This window comes from Triturus cristatus, chromosome 4_1, assembly GCF_964204655.1.
Source record: "Triturus cristatus chromosome 4_1, aTriCri1.1, whole genome shotgun sequence".
Taxonomy (NCBI): domain Eukaryota; kingdom Metazoa; phylum Chordata; class Amphibia; order Caudata; family Salamandridae; genus Triturus; species Triturus cristatus.
In genome coordinates, this window is record NC_140585.1 from 79223260 (window position 1) to 79246109 (window position 22850).

The 22850-nt window shown below is 42.7% G+C and overlaps 1 protein-coding gene across 2 annotated transcripts in view; it reads left to right on the top strand.

Moving 5' to 3' along the window:
* Window positions 1-20099, top strand: part of RPS6KB2 (ribosomal protein S6 kinase B2) — a 212216-nt gene extending 192117 nt beyond the window's left edge. For both annotated transcript variants that reach the window (XM_085651639.1, XM_085651640.1), the window contains 2 exons: window positions 4966-5078; window positions 19619-20099. In XM_085651639.1, the coding sequence (XP_085507765.1) occupies window positions 4966-5078; window positions 19619-19778 (273 nt within the window). In that variant the 3' untranslated portion in view covers window positions 19779-20099. The remainder of the gene's footprint in view (window positions 1-4965; window positions 5079-19618) is intronic.
* The last annotated feature ends 2751 nt before the right edge of the window (window positions 20100-22850 follow it).

Genomic DNA, 22850 nt, shown 5'->3' on the forward strand with positions numbered 1-22850 from the left:
AGTAAGGCCTTAGGCAAACCAGGAGAGGTGTCTGTTGCTACTACTGTTACAACTGCTGTAACTGACACTACTAACAACCAAGATAAGAGCCAAGCACAGGGAGACCCTGCTAAGAAAGCCACAGGGAATAAAGGGAATGATAGTGATATCTTGGTAACACCCCAAATGAGCACGCGTTCAACTAGCAATACTCTGCCTGCTATAGATAACACTAATAGGTGGGAGGAAAATAACATTAAGGGCGCTGTTAATCTCCCACCTGAGTGTGCTCCTTATGTGGTGGTACTTACAAATGTGCCACCGCTAGATAACAGGGGTCTTCAAGAAACCCATGATTCCCTAAAAAACAAATGCCTGTCGTGGCTAAATAGACAATGTGGTTTCCCATTGAATTTTTCTGATAATATTTTGACAACCAGGAGAGCCAACTGGATTGGGAGCGATAGGAAAAGATTAAAGGGGGACTGTGTAATTATTAACTTTAAATACCCACAGCATGTTACTACAGTTCTCCTAAGAGCGGCATCTCTCCCATTCTTAGATGGCAATGTATGTGCCCGAGCATTAGGATACTTTTATAATCACCTTAATGACAAGCGGAGGGACAATACTAGAAGTTCTACTTATCCGCTCACTTGTAAACCTTATTTTGATATTCCTATACAGAACAGGTTTCTTGCACTTAGTACTCTGGACTCTAACGATTGACGCACAAAAGAGATGGGGATATGTACAGGAAGGGAAGAGGGTCCCAATTTGGAGGACTGTAGAGATGATTGTATATCTGTAATATCTGTAACAACAACTTTGGTCCCCGGACTGGTGTCTAATCAGGATGAGGCTGAGATCATACCAGATGGTTGTTTGGATACAGGTGATTTGGGCCAAATTTATGAGGCTGGCACAACGGAGGGAAACGCCCGAGGTCCCACTAGTGGGATTACCACCAAAACAGGTATATGCTCCAGGTTGGTGTGCTGGAACGTAGCTGGTCTGAAATCTAAAAGCAGAGACCCGGGTTGGAATTCCTTCATTAATAGGTATGATATCCTATGTTTTCAGGAAACCTGGTGCAAAGATAACATTGATTTTGAGGGGTTTGTTTCATATAACCTACCAGCATATGGAGAGGGACCGGGAAGAGCTAAGGGGGGTTTACTCACCCTTGTATCGGTCCACCGCCAGATGATGGTGATAAAGTATGTGCCGGTAGGTGATCTAATACAGATGATTTGGATCCGAGAAGGCAAAAGCCGTAACATCCTTCTGATCAATTATTATAACAACATTTTTGATAGCACCAGGGGCAGAATCGTAACCGAATTGGCCAATGCTATTGAGAACCTAAGTTTGAATTCCAATGAAGTATTTGATATTATCTGGTGGGGGGATTTCAATGTCTCATTATGTGAATTATTATCCACAAAGGCGTGTGGGGTTACAAATAATGCTGGATGGGAGGTCCCACACTTTGGGCATGATATGTATGGGGAAAATGTGAATACATTAATGGGGTGCCTTGACCTGGAAATTTTGGATTGCTGCAGGGATAGTAATGGTTCACCTATCCCCACATTTAGGAATTGGCGTGCCAAATCTGTAATCGATCATGTGTTGGTATCCTCCAGTATTGCCGATTGTTTTGCCCCACTGGAAATGGAGATAATGGGCACCAGTGACCACAATTGTATTATTGTGCCCATGACTTTGTGGGAAGAGAATGATAGAGAGACAGGGACTACGGTTGGAAATATTGAAGCACACCGGGTTAATGGGGTAAGGTTGAGGTGGATAGGTGCAAAAGCATCTGAACTAACCGAATCTATTATTATGAAGAATTTAGCAGACATTGTCTTTATTTTAGAAAATAGATTAGATCATGAGCAGGTCTTATCTAGTTTTAAAGGAATCAACAATGCCATTAACGCTAAGTTCACAAGCGGTAGTAGGGGTAGTAAAAAACCTGGCTTTGTCTGGTTTGACAAAACCTGTTCTACTGCTCTGACCGATCTTAAACAGGCCCTAGCAATAAGACCTAGGGATAAAAAACTAGTAACTACTCTGAGGCTAGAATATAAAAATGCTATTAACCCCTTCAGCGCTGCGCGGATTCCCCCGCGGTGCTGAAGGGTTCTAGCGCGGGCGGGGCCATGACGGAACGGTTCCGTCATGAGCACAGCTCAACCGATGCTCATGACGGAACCGTTCCGTCATGAGCATCGAAGGGGTTAAAGCAAGGAAGAAGGTTCTACAGCTTCAGGCATGGGACTCTCTTAACCAGGCGGCAGAACTTTCTAATTCTGTATTATTTTGGGCAACAGTTAACTCCCCATTCCTTAAGGAGACAAATATGCCTGAGTTAACAGCAAATGTCTCCTGCGAAGGCTGGATTACCCATTTCTCAAGTATTTTCGATTCAGACAAAAACAGTAACATCGGGTCAGATAGCTGGCCGATTATACCACTCGATATTACTGTGGAAGAAGTGGAAATGGGGATTAGGGCAAGCAAGGGGGGAAAGGCCCAAGGACCGGATGGGGTTCCTAGTGATGTATATAAGGATGCGCCAGAAGTATGGGGTCCATTGTTGGCTGTTGTTTTTAACGCCGCGGTTTGTACAGACCCTCCGTTAACATGGGAGGAGTCTATAATTGTACCAATATATAAGAAAGGATCCAGGTCAGATGCAAAAAATTACCGACCAGTTTCATTATTGGATGCTTCGGTAAAAGTTATGAGTAGGATTATGCTAGTTAGACTGGAAGAATGGGTAGAACAGGATTGTATTCTGTCAGATAGCCAATATGGTTTTAGGAAAGGTAGGGGTACACTCGATCAATGCATTAATTTAGAATTATTGATCGGGAAATATAGCGAAGCCAAATCTGGCCATATTTATATGTGCTTTGCTGATTTAAGCAGCGCTTTCGACATGGTCGACCACTCTATTTTGTGGTCGACCCTGCTGGAAATAGGGGCGCCAAAGGGCATAATTTATTTTCTTGCCAGGATGTATGAGAGATTAAAAACATGTGTACGTTTTGGTAGGAAGGGCGAATGTACCCGGAACTTTAGCGTTAAACGAGGTATAAGGCAGGGTTGTGTTTTAGCTCCCCTTTTATTTATTTTATTTATAAATAATATTGATGCAATTTTAAAAGAAGTACCCGCAGATGCTCCCATGATTAACGGTGTCCCAGTACCGGTATTATTATACGCCGACGATGCTGTATTGTTGTCAAGAACCCCGATAGGGTTACAACGATTAATGGATAGTTTTGCTTCCTTTATCAATGATGATAAAAAATTAGTTATTAACAAAAGCAAAACTTATACTATGATCTGTGGCTCAAAGAAATTTAAACATATAGCGAAAGGGTTTTTTATTGACAAGTTAAAAGTACAGCAGGTGGACAAATTCTGTTATTTAGGTATAACTTTCTCTGAGGATAAAAAGTGGACACATGAATTTAATAATATACGCAATAAAATGGCTAGAAATGCACACGGAATTTTTAGATTTGCCCAGAAAATTGGGGATCGTAGGACCAGAGATATGACAAAAATTTATCAGGCTAGATGTGTTTCGATTGCATTATATGGGGCAGGAATTTGGGGTTACAGTGGCGTACATGAATTGCAACTGGAACAGAATTCTTTCCTTAAAAAAGTTTTGTGTTTACCCACTTCGGCCTCTAATGCATTATGTCACCAAGAATTAAATGTGAACTATCTATCCGATCTTTTGTCACTTAGACCTCTGATGGTTTGGCGGTCTATTTGGCTGAATGAAGAAAAATCATTCACTAGGTCTATTATCCAGGATTGTATGCGACTAGATAAAGCTATAGCAATACCCTGGATTAAATACATTATTATGTGTTTTTCGGATATTTTTAACCTGAATATTGTAACTGATCCGAACGCTGTTTTATTGATCCCTAAGATCGAGTTAAAAAGGGTTTTTCTAGCCTTTGTTGAGAGGAAAAGAACAGTTATTGCTGGCACTTTGTCCACTGTTATGTTTTATAACAGATATTTGTCCATGGATGGATTTCCTGTCTATTTAACTCTTGTCACCAGGCCGACACATAAATTTGTGCTGACCAGATTGAGATTTGGAACAGTGCATCATCTGGTGGCACAACCTGTAATGAGGAAATACCCTGTAGGTCCTTGTAGATGTGACGGGATTTCCAAGCAGAGCACAATGCACTTTATATTATTCTGCAAGCTGTACTCTAACTTTCGTATTATCCTGCTAAAACCCATGTTTGTTAAATATGGTACACGTACGGTTGAGCAAGCTATGAAATTGATTTTTAATTTACAATCTGCTGATATCTGTTTTTATACTGCTACTTTTTTAAACAAATGCATCAATTTGAGGAAAAGCATGTGTTTTTAGATGTAGTTATGTAATTTTAAAGGTGTAAATTATTGTTTTTTTTTTAACTAATAATACTGTTTAATGATGTGTGATTATGTCTGCTATAAGTTGTCCATATTTTGTATTTGTGACTGTGATTGTGTATGCTTTTATGGACATTAATTTGTACCGAATAAAGCTGAATTGAATTGAATTGAATTGACACAACCAGTTTTGCCTCAGTAGTGCAACTTCCATAAAATGTGCTAGTGGTACTCTGTCAACATTGGAAGGATGACAGGTGGTGTGGGTTTAAGAGAAAACGACCATCTCTGCGGATAGTGATGTCCAACCCTACAAATGCGGCTTCTAAGAATAATAAAGCATAATTGAAACATATGAAGAATTGGAAATGGAGATTAGTTTTGTACCCAACATGGAGTGAAACATGTATATTTTTGGAGAAGAAAAAAAGCAAATGCTGTTTCCTATAAATATTTTCAAACTGGTTATAGTTGAGATCACCAACTTTTCCTTCTGCTATGGTAAGTGAGAAAGTGTTTTACCTCATCATTTTTCTCTGTCCCTTTGTCTAGGGTTTTACCTATGTGGCTCCTTCGGTGTGGGAAAGCATCAAAGAAGGTTTTTATTACCAGCCAAAGAAACGATCACCACGTCGGCTAAACAGCAGTCCTCGAACACCAGTCAGGTACGAGCAATGATATGTCACCTGCTCTCTTGCTCCTCCGGTGATATGGTAGCATCTTATCCTGGAGACTGAACCTGTTCACTGACCAGTATACTGCATTCTGTGCATGGGCAGATACAAAGAATTGGTGCCTCACTGCATTGGTGAAGGCTTTGGGCCGCTTTCGTTATGTAGGCCGGCTGTTCACTTCACCCTGGGTATAATGTCTGCCATTCAAAAGCCACCCCAGTCCTCCGGGTCTCCAGTTTAGTTTTCCTTTGCAAGTTTATACGTTCTGGAATGACCCGTATGGAGGAAGCTACTGGGGCTAAGGAAAACACTGCCTTGGAAATACCCACACTGGAGATGAATTGAGTTTGGTGAAAGCTTTAGCTGCATGAAGATGAAGTCAAGATTTCTGAGCCAAAGATGTTTAGTAAAGAAATTAATTTTGCAAGTGTAAAGCTCAATTAATTAGTTAAAACCCCCCATAATTTGTATTCACTGTTAAGGTGGAAAGAACCACTCCGATGTATCAATTGCACAAAGCTTTAGATCACTTTCATTCCATCGCCCAGTTAAGCCTGCTGACATCCCGGACGTCTTTCCGTGAAAAGAATAGCCATTTAGGCTCCGTTTTAACTGAATGGAAATGTGTAGGTAGCATTGTGTGTGATTTTGTGTGGCGCTTAGGGAGATTCTTAATTTCCGAGAACTATTTGTTGCTCACAACCCATTTTCAGTACTTCACTAAAATGGCCAACCTGTGGCCGTTCACTGGAGTTCGACTTGGCCTTCACTGTTCAAAGCCTGGTATTTAAAATGAAAATTATTCCATTTCATTGGGCTCCTGCAAGCCGCATACGAAATGAGTTTCCTGGCTCCTTCTATCAGTCTAGTTGTCTGGCAATAAACACATTTCACAACAGCCAGTGGACCAGACAACGGATAATCCAGTACTTCGATTGAAAAGATTTCTTGTAAATGAATACTTAACTAGAAGTATAATTGACTGGGCCATTTCAAATAACTTCAATACTACACAGTGCTCTTGGAATTCTGCTATTATAACAAAACAGTTAAACAGCCCTGATTTTTAGACTATGTGATACGTTTTGGTATTCTCTTATTTCACAAGACATGGCTGCTTATTCATTTTGACCTCATAGCATATTGTGTATATGTTACTTCAACTATCCTACGTCATCTTGGCCACCCTTATTAAAGCCTGGCAATTATCATAAAGATTTTTGCTACTCAGCGCATACAATCAACCTTTGCACTAACCCCTTAATTAATGGGCTGTCATAACTGTTTGTCCATATAAGGTACCCACAATAAATGTGTGTTCTTTTTTCCAACATCCTAGGGATTCTAAATGTACTCGGGTTTTGTGGTTACCCCTGGAAAGTGGCAAGAAAATAGGCAAAATATAGGTAAAAGTTGAGTATGTGAGGAAAAATAGAAGTGCTTTGGATACAAGTGTCTTTTTTTTCCCCTAAAAATGCCATCAATGATTGCTTTGCTGTGCTGAAGTCAACATCTTCCCAGCTTTCTGGAACCTACAGACCTGAATCAAAAAACACAACTTGTTACCAGAGTTTTGGTATTTTTCAAAGACATAGCCCATGTTTCCTATTTTTTGTGATTTCAACGTACGTCCAGTTTGTGGTGGAAACCACTGTGAAACCCATCGGTGATCCAAGAAAGCTATATATTTCTGAAAAGTAGACATAATTCCAAATTCAGCAAGGGGTCATATGTGTAGATCTCCTAAGATTCATAACGCAGGGTTATTTCGTGTTTTTAGGTTTTCCAAGAACCCAATGTACCCAGAGCCAACAACTAAGCTGCACCGTACAATTATTTTTTATAGTGTACCAAGTATCGAGTGGAAAATGGGTATCAAGGAAAACTATCTACTTCTGAAATGGGCACATGATATGGAATTGGAAGCAGTGGTTATTTGTAGATCTCTGAATTTGCCCGTAGTAGCATATGATTTAGATGGTATATTTCACAATGTCTTCTGTCTTACATGCTGGCTTACATTTGGAAGTCACAAATGCAGTGCTACCAGTTGGAAAAAAAAGTGTTCTACATCACATTTTTCAACTCAAAACTGACCCATTCTTGGAAAAGTGGGTAGCTGTGAAGTTTGAGCCTTAGTTCAACCAGCACGTACCAAACCTGCACGTTTTGGAAAACTAGACAGCAAGGGCAGTCCATGGGTGCTATTACTAGGTAATTTTACCCAGAAGCCTTTGCAGATGTCAAACTTTGGTAAGGAATGCACATTTTTCTTATTTCTGTGACTGAAATCTGCGGCAAGCCACAAATTTCCTACCACTCTGAGTTCCCCCAACGTCTTTCAATTAGAACGATACCCCACTTGTGTGGGTGGGCCACAAGACCACGACACAAAAGGCCCTAAAGCGGGGTAACTGCTGTATTTGGGCCTGTGCCGAGGCACCACCCATGCAAACTTATAAACCACACACATTTTTAAGAGCTAGACAACCAAGGGGGTTGAGGGTGGTATGACTTGCGTGGATCTCTCATGCTTTTCTTGCCCACATTGCCCTGCAAAACTCAAACTGTGCCTGATATCACGTATTCTCATTCCATTTCTGTGATGGCAACTTCTGGAATCCACAGAAATCCACAAAAATCTTAACACCTTACATTACCCCACTTGTGCCGACAAAAACACTGATTCCACTTGTGTAGCTGGGCCTAGTGCCCGCTACAGGAACAGATCAAACCAAGGTCAATGGGAGCCCTCGACATGGTAGAGTCTTTATAGCTGTTTCAGGAATGTAGTTGGCAAAGTGTCGATCTGCAGCCTTGTAGCGTCCTCCAGAGAATATCGAGTAGAGGCCGCTGTTTCTGTAGCAGAAAGACTTTCAATGAAGGTCTGCTGAAAGTCCAGGAAAGATACGAGTCTTCCTGTGGTGGTTCGATCACCAAGATACACATGTTGCCATATGGATCACGTGTGTTACTAAACAGCTCCATATACCAAGTGTGAGTTTTACAACTCACATTGTATGGCTGCAGAACCTGGTCATTCTTATCCACTCCGCCCTTGTATTTGTGTAAAGCGGTAGGCTTGTGAACTTCCGCCATCTGAACCCAAATCTTGACTGGGCAATGCTCTCATCATCATTTGTAGTGAGCACGTACACATCACGCCTATCAGAGAACATGATTGCGAGCCGTTTACTGGAACACAACGCAGTGCTCTGGCCCTAGAGTGCCTCCATGCTCCCTCAGAAATTGTTTGACACGCAAATTTGTTTACTGCACAATTTGTTCACGGAAGTTAACATATAAAAAGAGATGGACGTTGTCAATCAGCAAAAAATGACTGTATCTACTTTACATCCAGCATCGCCAGTGAACAAGAGTTTTAGGACGGAACTAAATTGGGGGTCTGCCAAGAGAGCATTCCGTCTGTGCTTGAACATCCTCGCCTGCTCTGCTGCACAAACTGCTCTTGCGAAAGGACAGTATGACTACCATCACCATGTCCCTCAGAATCGTTCTAAAAAGAGCCGTGAAATGGAGCTCTGCGGACTGAAAAATTGCTTCCAGATTCTGCTCCATTTTCCTCTTCCTTAGATGCTGTATCAGTATCTGGTGTCTCAGTACCTGAACCTGCCTCAGAGTTGTCCTCCATAACCCCTGAATTAGTGCCTGGGCAGCAGTCATCCACTGAGACGCCATCTCTGTGTTCCGGCTAAAACCCTCCTATTAAAACACTGTCCTATATAAAAGGCAGAAGTATTGTTTTAAATCAGTCGGCGGGTGTGTGCGAATGTAATGTGTAAGATGGTAAATAAATACAAAATTACTTATCTTGTTCGCTGAATCTGCAGGTTCTCCAAAGATACTAAAAAAAGACATTTATTTCTTCACATTTCTACATACCCAATACAACAGCATACTTTTGTCATGGCTTATGCAAAACTTTGTTGAGGGAGCAGCTGGACCTTTGCCTGTATAAAACAAGACACAAATCAACTTTTGATCTTAAGAAGCACATTCATATAGTAGCATCTTCGTGCACAGGCGTGCTCCTTCTGAAAACACACAGTGCAACTGGAATCATGCGGCTGAACACCACCCAATTATAGGAAAGGGTTGATTAAATTATGCAGCAAGAAAAGGTAAATAATGCTGCATTGTAGGACACATTGTTTTAAAATATTTCATCATTATTTTATGATTTTAAAACATGATAATACTGCCTAGGCAAAGATTTTACCTCATTAGCATCAGAATAGCAACCAGAAACAGAAATAAGCAGCTGAATGATGACCAGTCAGCCCTTGTACAGTACCTTCTACTGGATGCAAACACATGTTGCCACATTTTTTTAACTCTTGGTCCATTTGAGATAATTTTTCTAATAAAATCTCCTACTTTCCACTTGTAAAATATTGTCACGTATGTACAGTGTGGATATTTTTCTCTGGTTTTCCCCTGGGGGTGGGGACCGGGTGAAACACACATTTATAAAAAAGAGAAAAAGAGCTCCCAAGGTAGTTGAGCCATGTCTTCAGGACCGACCCACCTATATTTCTATTAAAAAGGGGATCGGCCCGTATGTCAGGTGAGCCAACTCCCTGACAATTTAATTGTTTTATTTTGTTTACTTTTCCCCAGGGAAGCGATCATGCCCCTAGGGAAAAAACACATGTTTTTTAAATATTGCCCACCGAGGGGATTGGCCTGTTCACAAGGCCCGACCCCACTCCAAACACCTAGTGGCCTTGTGGGTGTTGTGCCTGTGGATAGTGGCAAGACCTCAATCCACAGTCAGGGAACAGTTTTAGGAAGACCTTGTTAGAAGGGGAGACTCTCCAACGAGGCCTCCCTGAAACCTGGAGAGGCCGTTTTGGCTTTTTGTTCCCCACAGAAGGGGAACAGGGGCGGATTCCACTTATTTCTCGCGTGCTTCCAAGGATGATTTATTGCCATCCCCAGTGTTGGGTAATAGCCGACAGATGCATTTGGAAGGGGGTGTTGGTGTCGGCCACTGGCTAACAACCACTCCACAGGTGTTAAAAAAGCTAATTCAGACATATCCTGTGAAATGTGTAAATTCTCAAAATAGCTGAACATAATAAATTCCTATTTTCTTACAGTTTAAAAGTTAACACAAATGCTACAAATTGATTTTATTCTAGTCAGCTTGGTAATTCTCTTGTCCAACTTTGATAAGCTAATTTTATTGTTGGGCCCGCTTCAATCCCAAGATCGGTCATCGACAGAGTACTCTTGAAGTTACAAGCATGTTTGACAGCGATTGGCATGTAAAAAAAACATACTCAGTTGCACTGGTAAATGATTCTAGGGGCATCCTGCTTTCCAAATGCAGAATTTCCACCACCTGAATGTGCAATTAAAGGGCAATATACCTGTATCTGCCACAACAGTCTCTGTAGTAAGAGGTCATTTAGAGTTAATAAGTCTATTCCCAATTTAATATATTTTGATGTCTGTGAAGATTTCAAGATATGTGATCAAGTTCCTTGTGGACCGAAACGCGTCATGGCGGCATAGCGCAAAAATATAAAATAAATTAATTGGCACAAAAGAAGAGGTGTCCGTTCCTGCTTTCAGATTCATGTCGCAGCTGAATCTACTGAAAAAAGGTTACCTGGAATATGTATATATATATCTGTTCAAAATGATGCATCATTAAAAAGCGACCCCCATAGTTTAGGTATAACTAACTACTCGCTCTTTTAAGAAACAGAATCTGCATTTACCAATCTTGTATGATGAAGTGTGTCACATTTATCTTCTCCATCCCCCCTCATGGTCGCACTGCTCGCACTTTAAAACTGAAACCCACAAGACTCACCATTTGGGTGTTTTACACGCCGTATTTGCTCCCGACAGCCATCTTGTGTGTGTGTTGGTGACGCTCCCAGGACGCCTCTGGGGTTAGCGCTCTAGTGGCAACACGAGTTATCTGGTAAACTCTATTTAGGGGACCAGGTGATTGCGCAGGGACTACAGAGAGGACCATTTCGTTAACGCTGCTGATCTTGAAACACTGCTGCTAGTTTCTTTTAACCATTTAGCACTTTTAGAGCATTCTGCTTTTTTAACATTTTGATTGTATTGTACTGTAACTGTGTCACATTTATCTTCTCCATCCCCCCTCATGGTCGCACTGCTCGCACTTTAAAACTGAAACCCACAAGACTCACCATTTGGGTGTTTTACACGCCGTATTTGCTCCCGACAGCCATCTTGTGTGTGTGTTGGTGACGCTCCCAGGACGCCTCTGGAGTTAGCGCTCTAGTGGCAACACGAGTTGTCTGCCACACCCTATTTAGGTGAACAGCATGCGAGCGCGCAGCGCACGCGCGCAGCGTTGCGCCGGAGGAGCGCCAGAGGAAAGCCCGTCTGCGCCCGTCCGCGCCACGACCGGGCCAGGGGCCACACCCTCTGGTCGTTTGATACAGTACGCTAGGGAAACTCTGCTAAGCCTTAACACCACATCACTGATCTACAATCCACCCCTTAACAGGGAAGACTGGGGAGGTTCCTGGGATTGCAACATATGGAAACAAAGCTCCGGCCACAATCAATCAAATAGGTTCTCAAAACACAACAAAACGACAAATCTACACTGTGGCCTTGTCAATGTCAGGTCCATGAGCAAGCACGCACAACATATTTTTGACCTAATCGTGGAAAAAGAGCTGGACTGTCTTTTCATGACAGAAACTTGGCTAACCCAAAACAGCAATCCAGATGTAACGACTGCTCTCCCTCAGGGGTATCTCATTGCCTGACAAGACAGACCCCTCCAGAGAGGTGGTGGAATAGCCATTGTCTATAGAGATTCACTGAGCTGCCTGACTTTTTCGATCCCAGGTATTAAAGGTGCAGAAAGTATAGGCTTCGCCCTTAAGGTACATGACTCCTTTACCTTCTCAGGAGCACTATTATATCGACCTCCAGGAACACCCACTGACTTCATAAACAGTCTAGGAGAAGCAGTAGGGGACCTAGCACTAAAATCAGCCAATTACACGATTTTAGGAGATACAAATATTCATTTAGACTCCCTGACAGACCATGCCACCCTAGGTTTTACAGATACAATAAAGATCCTAGGCCTTAATATACTTACCACCAGGCCCACACATAAGGCAGGTCACATCCTTGACTGCATTTGCTCTAACTTGAGCACACTTCATGTAAAACCAGCTCAAGAATTAATTTGGTCTGATCATAGCTACATCCCTTTTCAACTTCAAGGGGTAATGATACACACGCCTGTGAATAAGCTATGCGATCCCTATGAAGGGCCTAACTGGAAGAAACTGATAGGACTACCGGGTTTCTTAACCAAGGTATTAGAAACCAGACCACCATCAGTAGGGGATCCTGAAAAAGATAGTAAGTCTTTTAGGGAATGGATGGGTGCCTTATCCATGGATAATGTCAAAACAACATCTAAACCAAAACACAAAAAGAAACCCAGATCCTCTGCCCCCTGGTTCTCCCAAAGTTTAAAGGAGGAACAAAGGAAGGTTAGAGCATTAGAGCGGAAATGGCGCCGAAATTACGACACAACTGACCAGCTCAGCTATAAAGTGGCCCGCCGCTACTATCACGGGATGATAAAATCTGCTAAAAAGGACTTTTTTACTAATGCCATAACCAACAGCAATAATAACCAAAAAGACATCTTTAACATTGTCAATCTATATATTAATCCCAAAACCATGCAGAGAGATATTCCTCCCTCCCATACCCTGTGCAATAATATAGCGGAATACTTCCGTGAGAAAATACAGATACTCACCAAAGACTTCCCACACCCCCTCCCCTCAGAGGAGGCCGAACCTAATAGGAATAGTGCGACTAGTCATCTAGCCGCCTTTCAGGAAGTCAGTTTAGAAGATTCACAGACAAAAATTCTACAAATTAAATCAGGCTCCCCTTTCGACCCGTGTCCCCCTTGTGTCCTCCACACTATGGTGGAAATTGTAAACCCCAGTATTAATAACATTATTAACTCCTCACTCTCTTTGGGAGTAGTCCCAGAGGAATGGAAATTGGCAGCAGTAAGACCTCTACAAAAAAAAACATTATCAGACCCCGCCACCCTCACTGATCTACGACCCATCTCCCTGCTCCCCATTTTCTGTAAACTTACAGAAAAGGTAGTTAACCAACAGCTCACCTCCTTCTTAGAGGACAATAACATCTGGCACCCCAACCAGGCTGGATTTAGAGCTAATCATTCAACAGAATCAGCTCTATTATTTTCGTTGGAAACACTTAGAGCAGCACTAGACCAGGGAAAAAAAGCAGTCCTTATACTTTTAGACCAGTCCGCGGCGTTTGACACGGTGTCACATTCCATCTTGACAGACCGACTAGCCGCGGCAGGGATAACCGGTAAGGTACTGAGTTGGCTAAAAAGCTTCCTAACGAATAGGCGACAAGTGGTCACCTTGGGTCAGTTCAGATCCGAAGAGATCCCAATAAATTCAGGGGTTCCGCAGGGCTCCTGTTTGAGCCCGACACTTTTTAATGTGTATATGGCCCCCCTGATTTCCCTCATATCATCTTTCGGAATAGCCACTATTTCATACGCGGATGACACTCAACTCATCCTAGTGATGGAGGATGAAACCAACAAGGCAGAAATAAGACTTACAAACTGCCTAAAAGCCACTTTCCATTGTATGAGGGCGAATCATCTTAAATGTAACACTGGGAAGACTGAGATCCTACCGTTAGGTAAGGGCAACTCTTTTAACCCGGCATTATGGTGGCCGGAAGATGCAACCGTTCCTCCTAATATCGCTAACGCAGCCCGGAATTTAGGGATAAAATTTGATCCATCCCTGAGCTTTCAACAACAAGGAGTAGCCGTGGCAGGAACCTGCTTCGGCATAATTAAAGGGCTCAGGAATTTTTTTAATCTAATTCCTTTCGCCGCAAGGAAGACGGTGGCAGTAGCCTTCATTACCTCTCGCATAGATTACTGCAACAGTATATATGCAGGAACTAACAGGATAGTCTCTCATAGACTACAGATGGTGCAACATGCAGCGGCCAGACTGGTGCTAGGATGGAAAAGAAGGACCTCCGCTACGATCGCTTTGAACACCCTGCATTGGCTGCCTATTCATAAAAGGGTGCTTTTTAAAATCTTGTTAATTACTTTTAGGGCAGTTAACAAAACAGGTCCCAAATACATCGAGAGCATGTTCCAACGCTACGTTCCCTCCAGAAGTCTTAGGTCTCAAAGTGACAATCTCCTGACTATTCCCAAGTTTAGGCTTAAAACCAGAGGAGGTAAAGCCCTGGCTGTTTTAGGGTCTAGAGCATGGAACTTACTGCCCCCCTCTTTCCGACAAATCACCAGAGAAATAATTTATAGGAAAACTGTTAAGACCTGGATCTACACCTTATCTGACACAAAATGCAAAAATATGATTTAGTCCTTACCAAGGTCTCACCACAAGATCAATAAGTCATCATGGTCTTTTATACCTCTGAAGCGCTAAGATGCTCCCTGGAGTGTAGTCTGCGCTATACAAAAACTAATTACATTACATTACATTACAAGTGTTCATACAACATAGATAATTGAGGAAGCTTTTACATCATACGAGACAGTTGGGCTTTGCACCAGATAATGTAGCTTTGAATTATTATAAAAAATAGCTACCACATTTAAAAATGCAATACAACCTACGAAACGAATATTCATCTAAAAAAATGGGCCTTAATGGTCAAAGCAAAAGACACACAATTGATGGACGGAATGCAGAACAAATCAAAACATTCATCGCCAGTCAAGAGATCTGGGTTAAATCCATCATTCTTTAGCTCACTCCGCCACCCCTGTTTAGACCTGGCCATATGCAAATCAGGCTTGACCCTTTGCCTCATGGGAACATTCCAGCCCGAACTGCCAAGCCAGGTCCTCCCTGGACCATAAACAAGCATCCTAGGAGCGGTTTCGGGGTTTCACCCTTCTTCAGCCAGGATAGCTTGAATCCAGTGGCACAGTGAGCCCAGGACCCACGTCTGGGCATACCTGGCGCACTTAGGGCAAGAAAGCAAAAGACACACAATTGATGGACGGAATGCCGAACAAATCTAAACATTCACCGCCAGTCAAGAGATCTGGGTTAAATCCATCATTCTGTTGCTCACCATGCCACCCCAGTTTAGACCTGGCAATATGCAAATCAGTCTTGGCAGTTCGGACTGGACTGTTCCCATGAAGCACAGGTTCAAGACTGATTTGCATATAGCTGTGTCTGAACTGGGGTGGCAAAGTGAGCTAAAGAATGATGATGGATTCAACCCAGATCTGTGACTGGGGGTGAGTGTTTGAAAAGTTTCAGAGCTCCGTCCATCATCTCCTTGTGTTTGCATAATGGTCAAAGCAGCAAAATCTGCTAATGGGAAATGTTTTTGGAATCTTGTGTCTGGCGGACGACAAGTTACAAGTAATGACTCTAACCCCAAGATAATTAGCGAGACCAGGACCAATTATTTAAGCACTTTGTATAATAATACATCATCCACCGTAATTTCACTTGAGACCAACTTTGGAGATAGCCAACTGCTAAGTTATCCAGCTCTTAAAAAAATCATGTGTCCCACGCCAAAGTACTTTATGGTTTGTCCATTTGCGGATGTTATTGAGGGCCATGGAGTGAAGATGGTGTCATATACTGATGAAACTCAGCTTATTACACTAGCTAACGATGATGACAGGGCTGCGGAAAAGTTTAAACTATGTCTCGCTGACCTAGCGACAGGGATGCAGGCTAGCTGGCTGAAGTTGAATACAGAGAAAACAGAGGTGCTGGTGGTGGGGAAACAGCCCTCGATCTGGTCCTCGGCATGGTGGCCAGCAGATATGGGCCCCACCCCGAACCTAAAAACCCAGAGTGAAAAATCTAGGCATCGTCTTTGATACACAGCTATCGTTTGAAAGTGAGATCAGGGCCACAGTAGGTACATGCTTCGGGGTGCTGAGACTGTTAAAGAAGCTTCTGAGGCTAATACCGGCTGCAGCACAAAAACAGTAGTTAAGGCCTTGCTGATGTCGCGGCTCGACTACTATAATGTGCTCTACTTGGGTTCTTCGAGAGGTAGGCTGGCAATGCTGTGGTGGGTGCTAAACGCTGCAGCCAGGATGCTTCTAAGATTACCAAAATGGTCTCCCATTAGCCACGGTTTGGCTGAACTTCACTGGCTCCCAGTTAAGCACAGAATCACATTTAAAGCTCTGTGTTTTCACACACAGGATAATGTATCGGAGGGGTCCCAGTTTTCTCTCCCCACTGATTAAGGCTCACAGTCCTTCCAGAGCACTTGGATCTGGAGAAGCAGCGCTGGCAGTAATTCCCAGAGTAATTTGTGCACTTCTGGGGGGCTGCTCGCAGCCAAGCTACGGAATTCAATGCCAATCAACCTGAGACTTTAACGGTCTGAGGCAAGGTTCTGCAAAAATCTGAAGACCTGGCTCTTTAGACAGAGTTAGAAGCCCATTTGCCCCTGACTTGCCACGCCCTGATTCTGTTTAGCGCGTGGACACTCCCTCGGAGTAACCAGGCGCTTTATGAATCTAAAATTCATTCATTAGCATTTAAAATCAAATATCCACTTTGATGTGCAAGAATTCTTGCTACTCTATTTTGTGCCTGTTTCAGTGGCCCTAAGGTACCTGAAAAGTAAAAATGTGCTTTTTCTTTGGGAATCCATAAGAAAGGTGACTCTCATATTCCCGGTAACTATCATTTGCTTTCCATACTCTATCTAAAATGATTTTTGTGAGCAGCGTTCTTGGTCTGTTGTGCAGAATCAGAACTTGGCCAGCACACACATGAGTTTCAGGAAAGGTCTTACAGACATGCGCTTAGGATGAGCTTCCTCCTTTCTCCTGGGTGTTACCTCACGCTGCTGGTACTCTCTGCTACGCTTTTTATTCACTTTTCCAAAGCGATCAATCTAATCGCTCAATCACGTGGTTTCCTGATAGCCGTATTCCAATTTTGTGGAGTTTGCAACTTAATACTTGGGTGCATCCTCCTTATTTAAGATTGGAAAATCAACCTAATAAATGCTTTTCATCATATGGATGTACTTCAGAGATGTGTGTTTGATCTGACTTTATTTAACACTTATCAAATTGCTTGAGAACCATCAGAAATGTTGTAGTTCAATCCAGTCACAATTTCAGAGGCCACTTTGTTTTGCAATCAACTGAGATTTACCATGCTGAGGTAACATCCTGATAAATATGGCTCGCCGGCTTGGTTCCACCTTCTCGAATATTCAGAAAGCTCTTGAGAGGGAACTTGTCCAGTCTCTGGCGTTACAGTAATCTTGGGATCATCCGCTGACATTCAGCTTCACATCTACTTGGTAAGTGGCATCATTCTCTTTAACATAAACATACATATTCAGGATTAGCCGTAGCAGTTTGCAGTCACTGGTTCACTTTGTTAACTTGATGGCTAGATGCTTTGCATCGGAGGTCTGCATTTTATGATTCAAACATTTCAAAGTTGATTTTTAAAAACAATAATGCGAAAGAACGCTCTGGTCCCAAAAATAGCAGACTCTGGGTCATTGAGTCATTCCATGGTCTCGAAATGTGGGTAGTTCCAGTATCCATCAGTTTGAATTACTAAAATGTATGACGACATTACAAAGACGGATACAAAACTAAAACTGATACATATTCGATGTAATCATGTGGTTTAAATGTCATCGGAGCCTGGCGAGGACTGTCTGTGCAGACGTTATGACAACTATTTTTAATCACTTGTAATTAGTTTGTCAAAAACGCTAACAATTGGTGATACTGTTGTTGATTTTCACGTGGTAAAGTTTGGTGATCACAGCTCTATGGATAGACACATTTGCAAATATTTGGTAGAAGTTTTTGATGATGTCACTGGCCCACTCCTCCTTCAGCATTAACTATATTCCTACCCCAGACTGTGCTCTAGGCTGGCCCTACTCTTCACCATCTCTCCTTTCAAAAAGTATTGCTCTGACTGAAGCTCTTTCTCGGTCTACACTTCCAAGATTTGGATCAAAATTCATGGAAGAGTAAAATGAATTGGCAACCACTTTTCAGCAATTATCCTAAATCTATCTAAATTATTACATAGTGTGTATGACTTTGAAACGTAAGGTTTCTGCATGTGCCACTGTATACATTCTTTCACGTTTCAGCTACATCTCATGGTTAAGGGCAGTTACCATTGCACCACACTGTTATTGGACCATGTTCCGATGCTAGCGCACCGTACCCAACACCTACCTTATAGGTCAAACTACAACCCACATCCTGTCACCATGCACTCTGAAGGGACGCCCGGGAACTTTGATGTGAATTGGAGTGCTTAACAGCCTCATCAGGGATAAGAAGCGCTATCTAAAATGAGCAATGGATACGATCAGATATGATGGTAGATATTGCGCCACTGTGAAATTATACAGCCGCTAAAGAGTAGAAGTCTTGCTAATCTTGTGTACCACAAGTAAGAATTGCCCTGATGAAGTTGTGATGCCACCTAGGACTGACGGAGTGAATCGATGGATCATTCTGGACTAATGTTTTTAATGACATGTTCATTTCTCTATGAATTGATAATCTGTACAATATATGAAAAAGGTCTGATATGAAACCTGTCTGAAAGTGCTTGAAAGAAAAAATAAATGTGAATAGATAAAGTTAGAGATGACTACGTGAAAATGAGATAGCAGATGAATGCTTTAGCCATTTTCATTTATTGCAGAGATATTGTAAACATGTTTTTGTTTTAAAAAAAGTATGTCCAAACAAATTAAATAATAAGGAAATTATAACAAGAAAATAGAAGCCACAAATCTCTATCTGGGTCTGTGAAATTGTCAAAAAATAGACTGGCACCTGTTTTGTTGCCAATATCATCAGTAGTGGAATTCCACACATTGGTAAACCCTCCAGTCAGTAATTTACCAGTATGGAAAGGTCCCGCTATCCAAGAAATCCATTGTAAACGTCGTTTTTACTTTGGTTTTTAAAGGCTTGGGAACCACGGCTGCTGTTTGCACGTGTACAAATCCATTTGCGTTTTCGAAGAGGTCCAGTTCTGTGTCCTTTTACAGCAGACATGTCTGTGGCTTTAGATTTGTCTTTTTCTTGGTGTGTTCCTCAGGCTTGTCTCCCACTGGCTGTGTGGAGTTTGAAATTTGTGGCTTGGTATCTGTAGAGAAAAGTCTGTCTTTATTATGAATTATTCCTAAGAGATCAATAGGACATCCATTGGAGAGCATATCTGCAGAAGCTGTCTTGAGTTGCTCACTACTAGTCTTGTGTCTTTGAGTGTCTTGACATCTGATCTTATTTTCATACTGGTCTGTATTTGACGTCTTCATATCTAGGCGGTGACGGGCAGCGGTTTAATGAGTGTCTTTACTGGAAGTGATTTTGATGCTTATTGGTCTGTATTGCTGTAGTGATGTTGACTCACTCTTATTCTCTGCCTTTTCTACAGCCCCTTGAAGTTCACACCTTTTGAATCTTTCAAGGCAAGCGCAAGTCACGTGGAGCCCATGGAAACTACCCAGCGGTTTGAGACCACACCACCACTAGCCATCCAGAACCCGAAGGGGGTAAAGTCAAAGACGGGACGGCGGGGAAAGAAAGGGAGATGAACCCGTGGTGGACGATGGAATGGATTTTCTTCACGCGGCCACAAACACTAAGCCAACCACATAGAACATTGAAAACGAAGTTCTCCGCTGTGGAATTGTGCCCCTCCAGAGGTGCATAGGGCCAGGACGAGACGACCCGGGACACACTAGGAGCAAGAGACTGAATGCGCTTGATCCCTGCAGGCAATCAGTGGTGGGAAACGGACAACTGAACACGTACACCCTACCAATCATGGACAGCCAAAATATATTAACTTCAGGAGATCTGCTATGGATGCCTATGTTTTTTATTTTCATTACAGAGGCCTTGATGACAACGTGGTTGCATTGGTCGTATGATTTATTGCAGTCTTTATGTTGGGCTAGGAGAGAGATTGGGAAGGGCGGTGATAATTCCTTTGATAAACTGCTCACCACCTTGTGATGATCATATGCAGAAATATGGGTGAAAGAGGGTAGTTATGTATATAATGTGTATATCATTTGTGCACCCTGCAGGCTGGATGGTACAGGTTTTAGGCTATAGAGCACGGAGGCTCAGTATGGGATGTTAGCAGTTAGCGTGGAGGGTCTGTTTTAAGAGCCTTCAGCACATCAGAAGTTTTTTGGGGGATTTAGAATAAATCATTCTCCTATGATGCAGAAAGTTGTAAATAACACAATGCCATCTGTGACATTTTCAGCCAAAGTACTTTACATTCTGAACCTCTGTATATGCTTCTGGCTGAAGGTGTTGCTGCCAACCAGAGTGTTTGTATTAATCCGCAAATTAATGTAAAGCCTTTGAAGTGTCCAAAACATAAGTCTACTTCTCAACCCTTTCACTTCAGGGAGAGGTCCACTTTACTTATTTAAACAACTGTGGTCCCTATTGGAAAGAGCCAGTGTGTGTCGTTTCAAAATGTCCGTCTAAGTCTCTTGGCCGATGCTTCTTCCTCCCCTCTAAATTCCAGAGACCACCTTCAGAACTTATTCAGGAGACTCCCGACTTCGTCCTCCTGGGAGCTAGTTTCAGATTGCATGAAGGGTCTGGGGTTCTACCAGGCATTTACATTGTCCCCAAAAAAGTGTTAAAGCATAAGGTATAGTTTAGACTGCACAATCTGAATCACTTTCTTCTACTAGATTCATTCCATATGGGCAGCGTGGCTCAAATGTGCAGTGTGTTGCTTCTGCGGAGATTGACTAGCCTCTGTGTGTCTGAAATACGTACTTCCACAGCCCCATTCAGAAATAGCATTGCAGCGCGTTTGATTTGCCATTGGAGGTGAACAATAGCCGTACAGATGCTTCCTAGGGTGTTTACACAGATACCCTCTGTGATGTCATCCCGTCTTCATCTATCCAAGCCCCCCATGGACAACTCGCTGATAAGAGCTCTGTTTCCTAAGGATATGGTAAGAACCTTTATATTGGTGTGCGATACTCATCAGAAAGACTTAGGCGGTTCCCCGTCAGTGGCTTCTGTTCAGATGGGTTGTATTTGATCCTTCTCTGGGCATAGTCTGCGCTCCACCAGAAAGATTGGGATCTCTAAACCAATAGCTCGCTTCTTAAGGACTCCGATGTTTGCTTGTTGGTTTCAGAGTCTACTTTGGCTACTTGCCCTTCTGAAAGTGTGAGCCATGCAACTTCATCTGGCCACACATTGGGATCATCTTCAGAACCATAGTGCAAGAAGATCATCATTTCAAAAAACTGTTGTAGACTGGCTCTCCATGTGGCTTCAGTGGGGAAATCTCAGATGTCTACCCTGACAGTCATTTGTTTCACAGTGAGTGACTCCAATCAGTATTGACCGATACTACCAGATCCTGAACACCCATGGTCTGTGGTCAGCCTCCTGGTGTTGAAAGCCGTTTTCTTGGTTCGTAAATCTTTTCTTTTGTATAGAAAAATGTGACTTTCATTTACTAGGTAACCCAGAGCAGCCATGTGCTGCATGAACAAATGTGCAGGGATAAAGTTCTGTACCCTGAAACAACTAGCCATTCATCTATGGATGTGTTAGAAGGACATGTTTCCCAGTCGGTCATGCTCAGTGGGCTCAAACATGTAACTCATAAGTGGGAAATTAAACAAAGATTCTTCTGTCTTTAAAGAGATTAATTTGTTGATCTTGTGGTTTCGGAGGAAAATTCAGTGTCCCCTGTTTTCATTCCATCCAAGGGAAAACTCTCTAGGGGAGGGGTTCTTACCCTATTGACTCCTATTGACCCCTTCCCCCCCCCACACTGAATCATAGCTGGAACCCATGGACCCCCACTGAGTTATTATTGAAAGCTGGGGACTACAGGCCTGAGCGATTTCTATGATTTGAACTTCAAAACAACACACAAAAATACAAAAACAAGAATACAACAAACATGCTCAAATATTTTGTCCAGTTCACAATCAAATATAGAAAAAGTTGTCACATTTTCATTGTTGCTTCTTTATCTATACTGTATACATTTTATTTAATTTTGTGACATGGTTGCGGACCCCCTGAGTGGCCTCACAAACCCTAGGTTAAGAACGACTGCTCGATGGGAGTTTCTTCTAATCAATTAGTCACACGTTCCTCCGTTAATTGCTTTCTGCTCCTTTGACTCACAAGACTCTTCAGAAAGTGAGAATCTCCACCACTCTGAAGACAGATCTTACTCCATTTTGACTGAGACACCAGATCTGTTGGTACAGAACTGTAAGGAAAGACTCTCCCTCCAGCCCTTCCTTCCATTACTGCTCCCCCTCCGGCCCTTTCTTCCATTACAGCTCCCCCTCCGGCCCTTCCTTCCATTACAGCTCCCCTTCCGGCCCTTCCTTCCATTACTGCTCCCCCTCCGGCCCTTCCTTCCATTACTGTTCCCCCTCCGGCCCTTCCTTCCATTACTGTTCCCCCTCCGGTACAGCTCCCACTCCAGCCCTTCCTTCCATTACTGCTCCCCCTCCAGCCCTTCCTTCCATTACTGCTCCCCCTCCGGCCCTTCCTTCCATTACTGTTCCCCCTCCGGTACAGCTCCCCCTCCAGCCCTTCCTTCCATTACAGCTCCCCCTCCAGCCCTTCCTTCCATTACTGCTCCCCCTCCA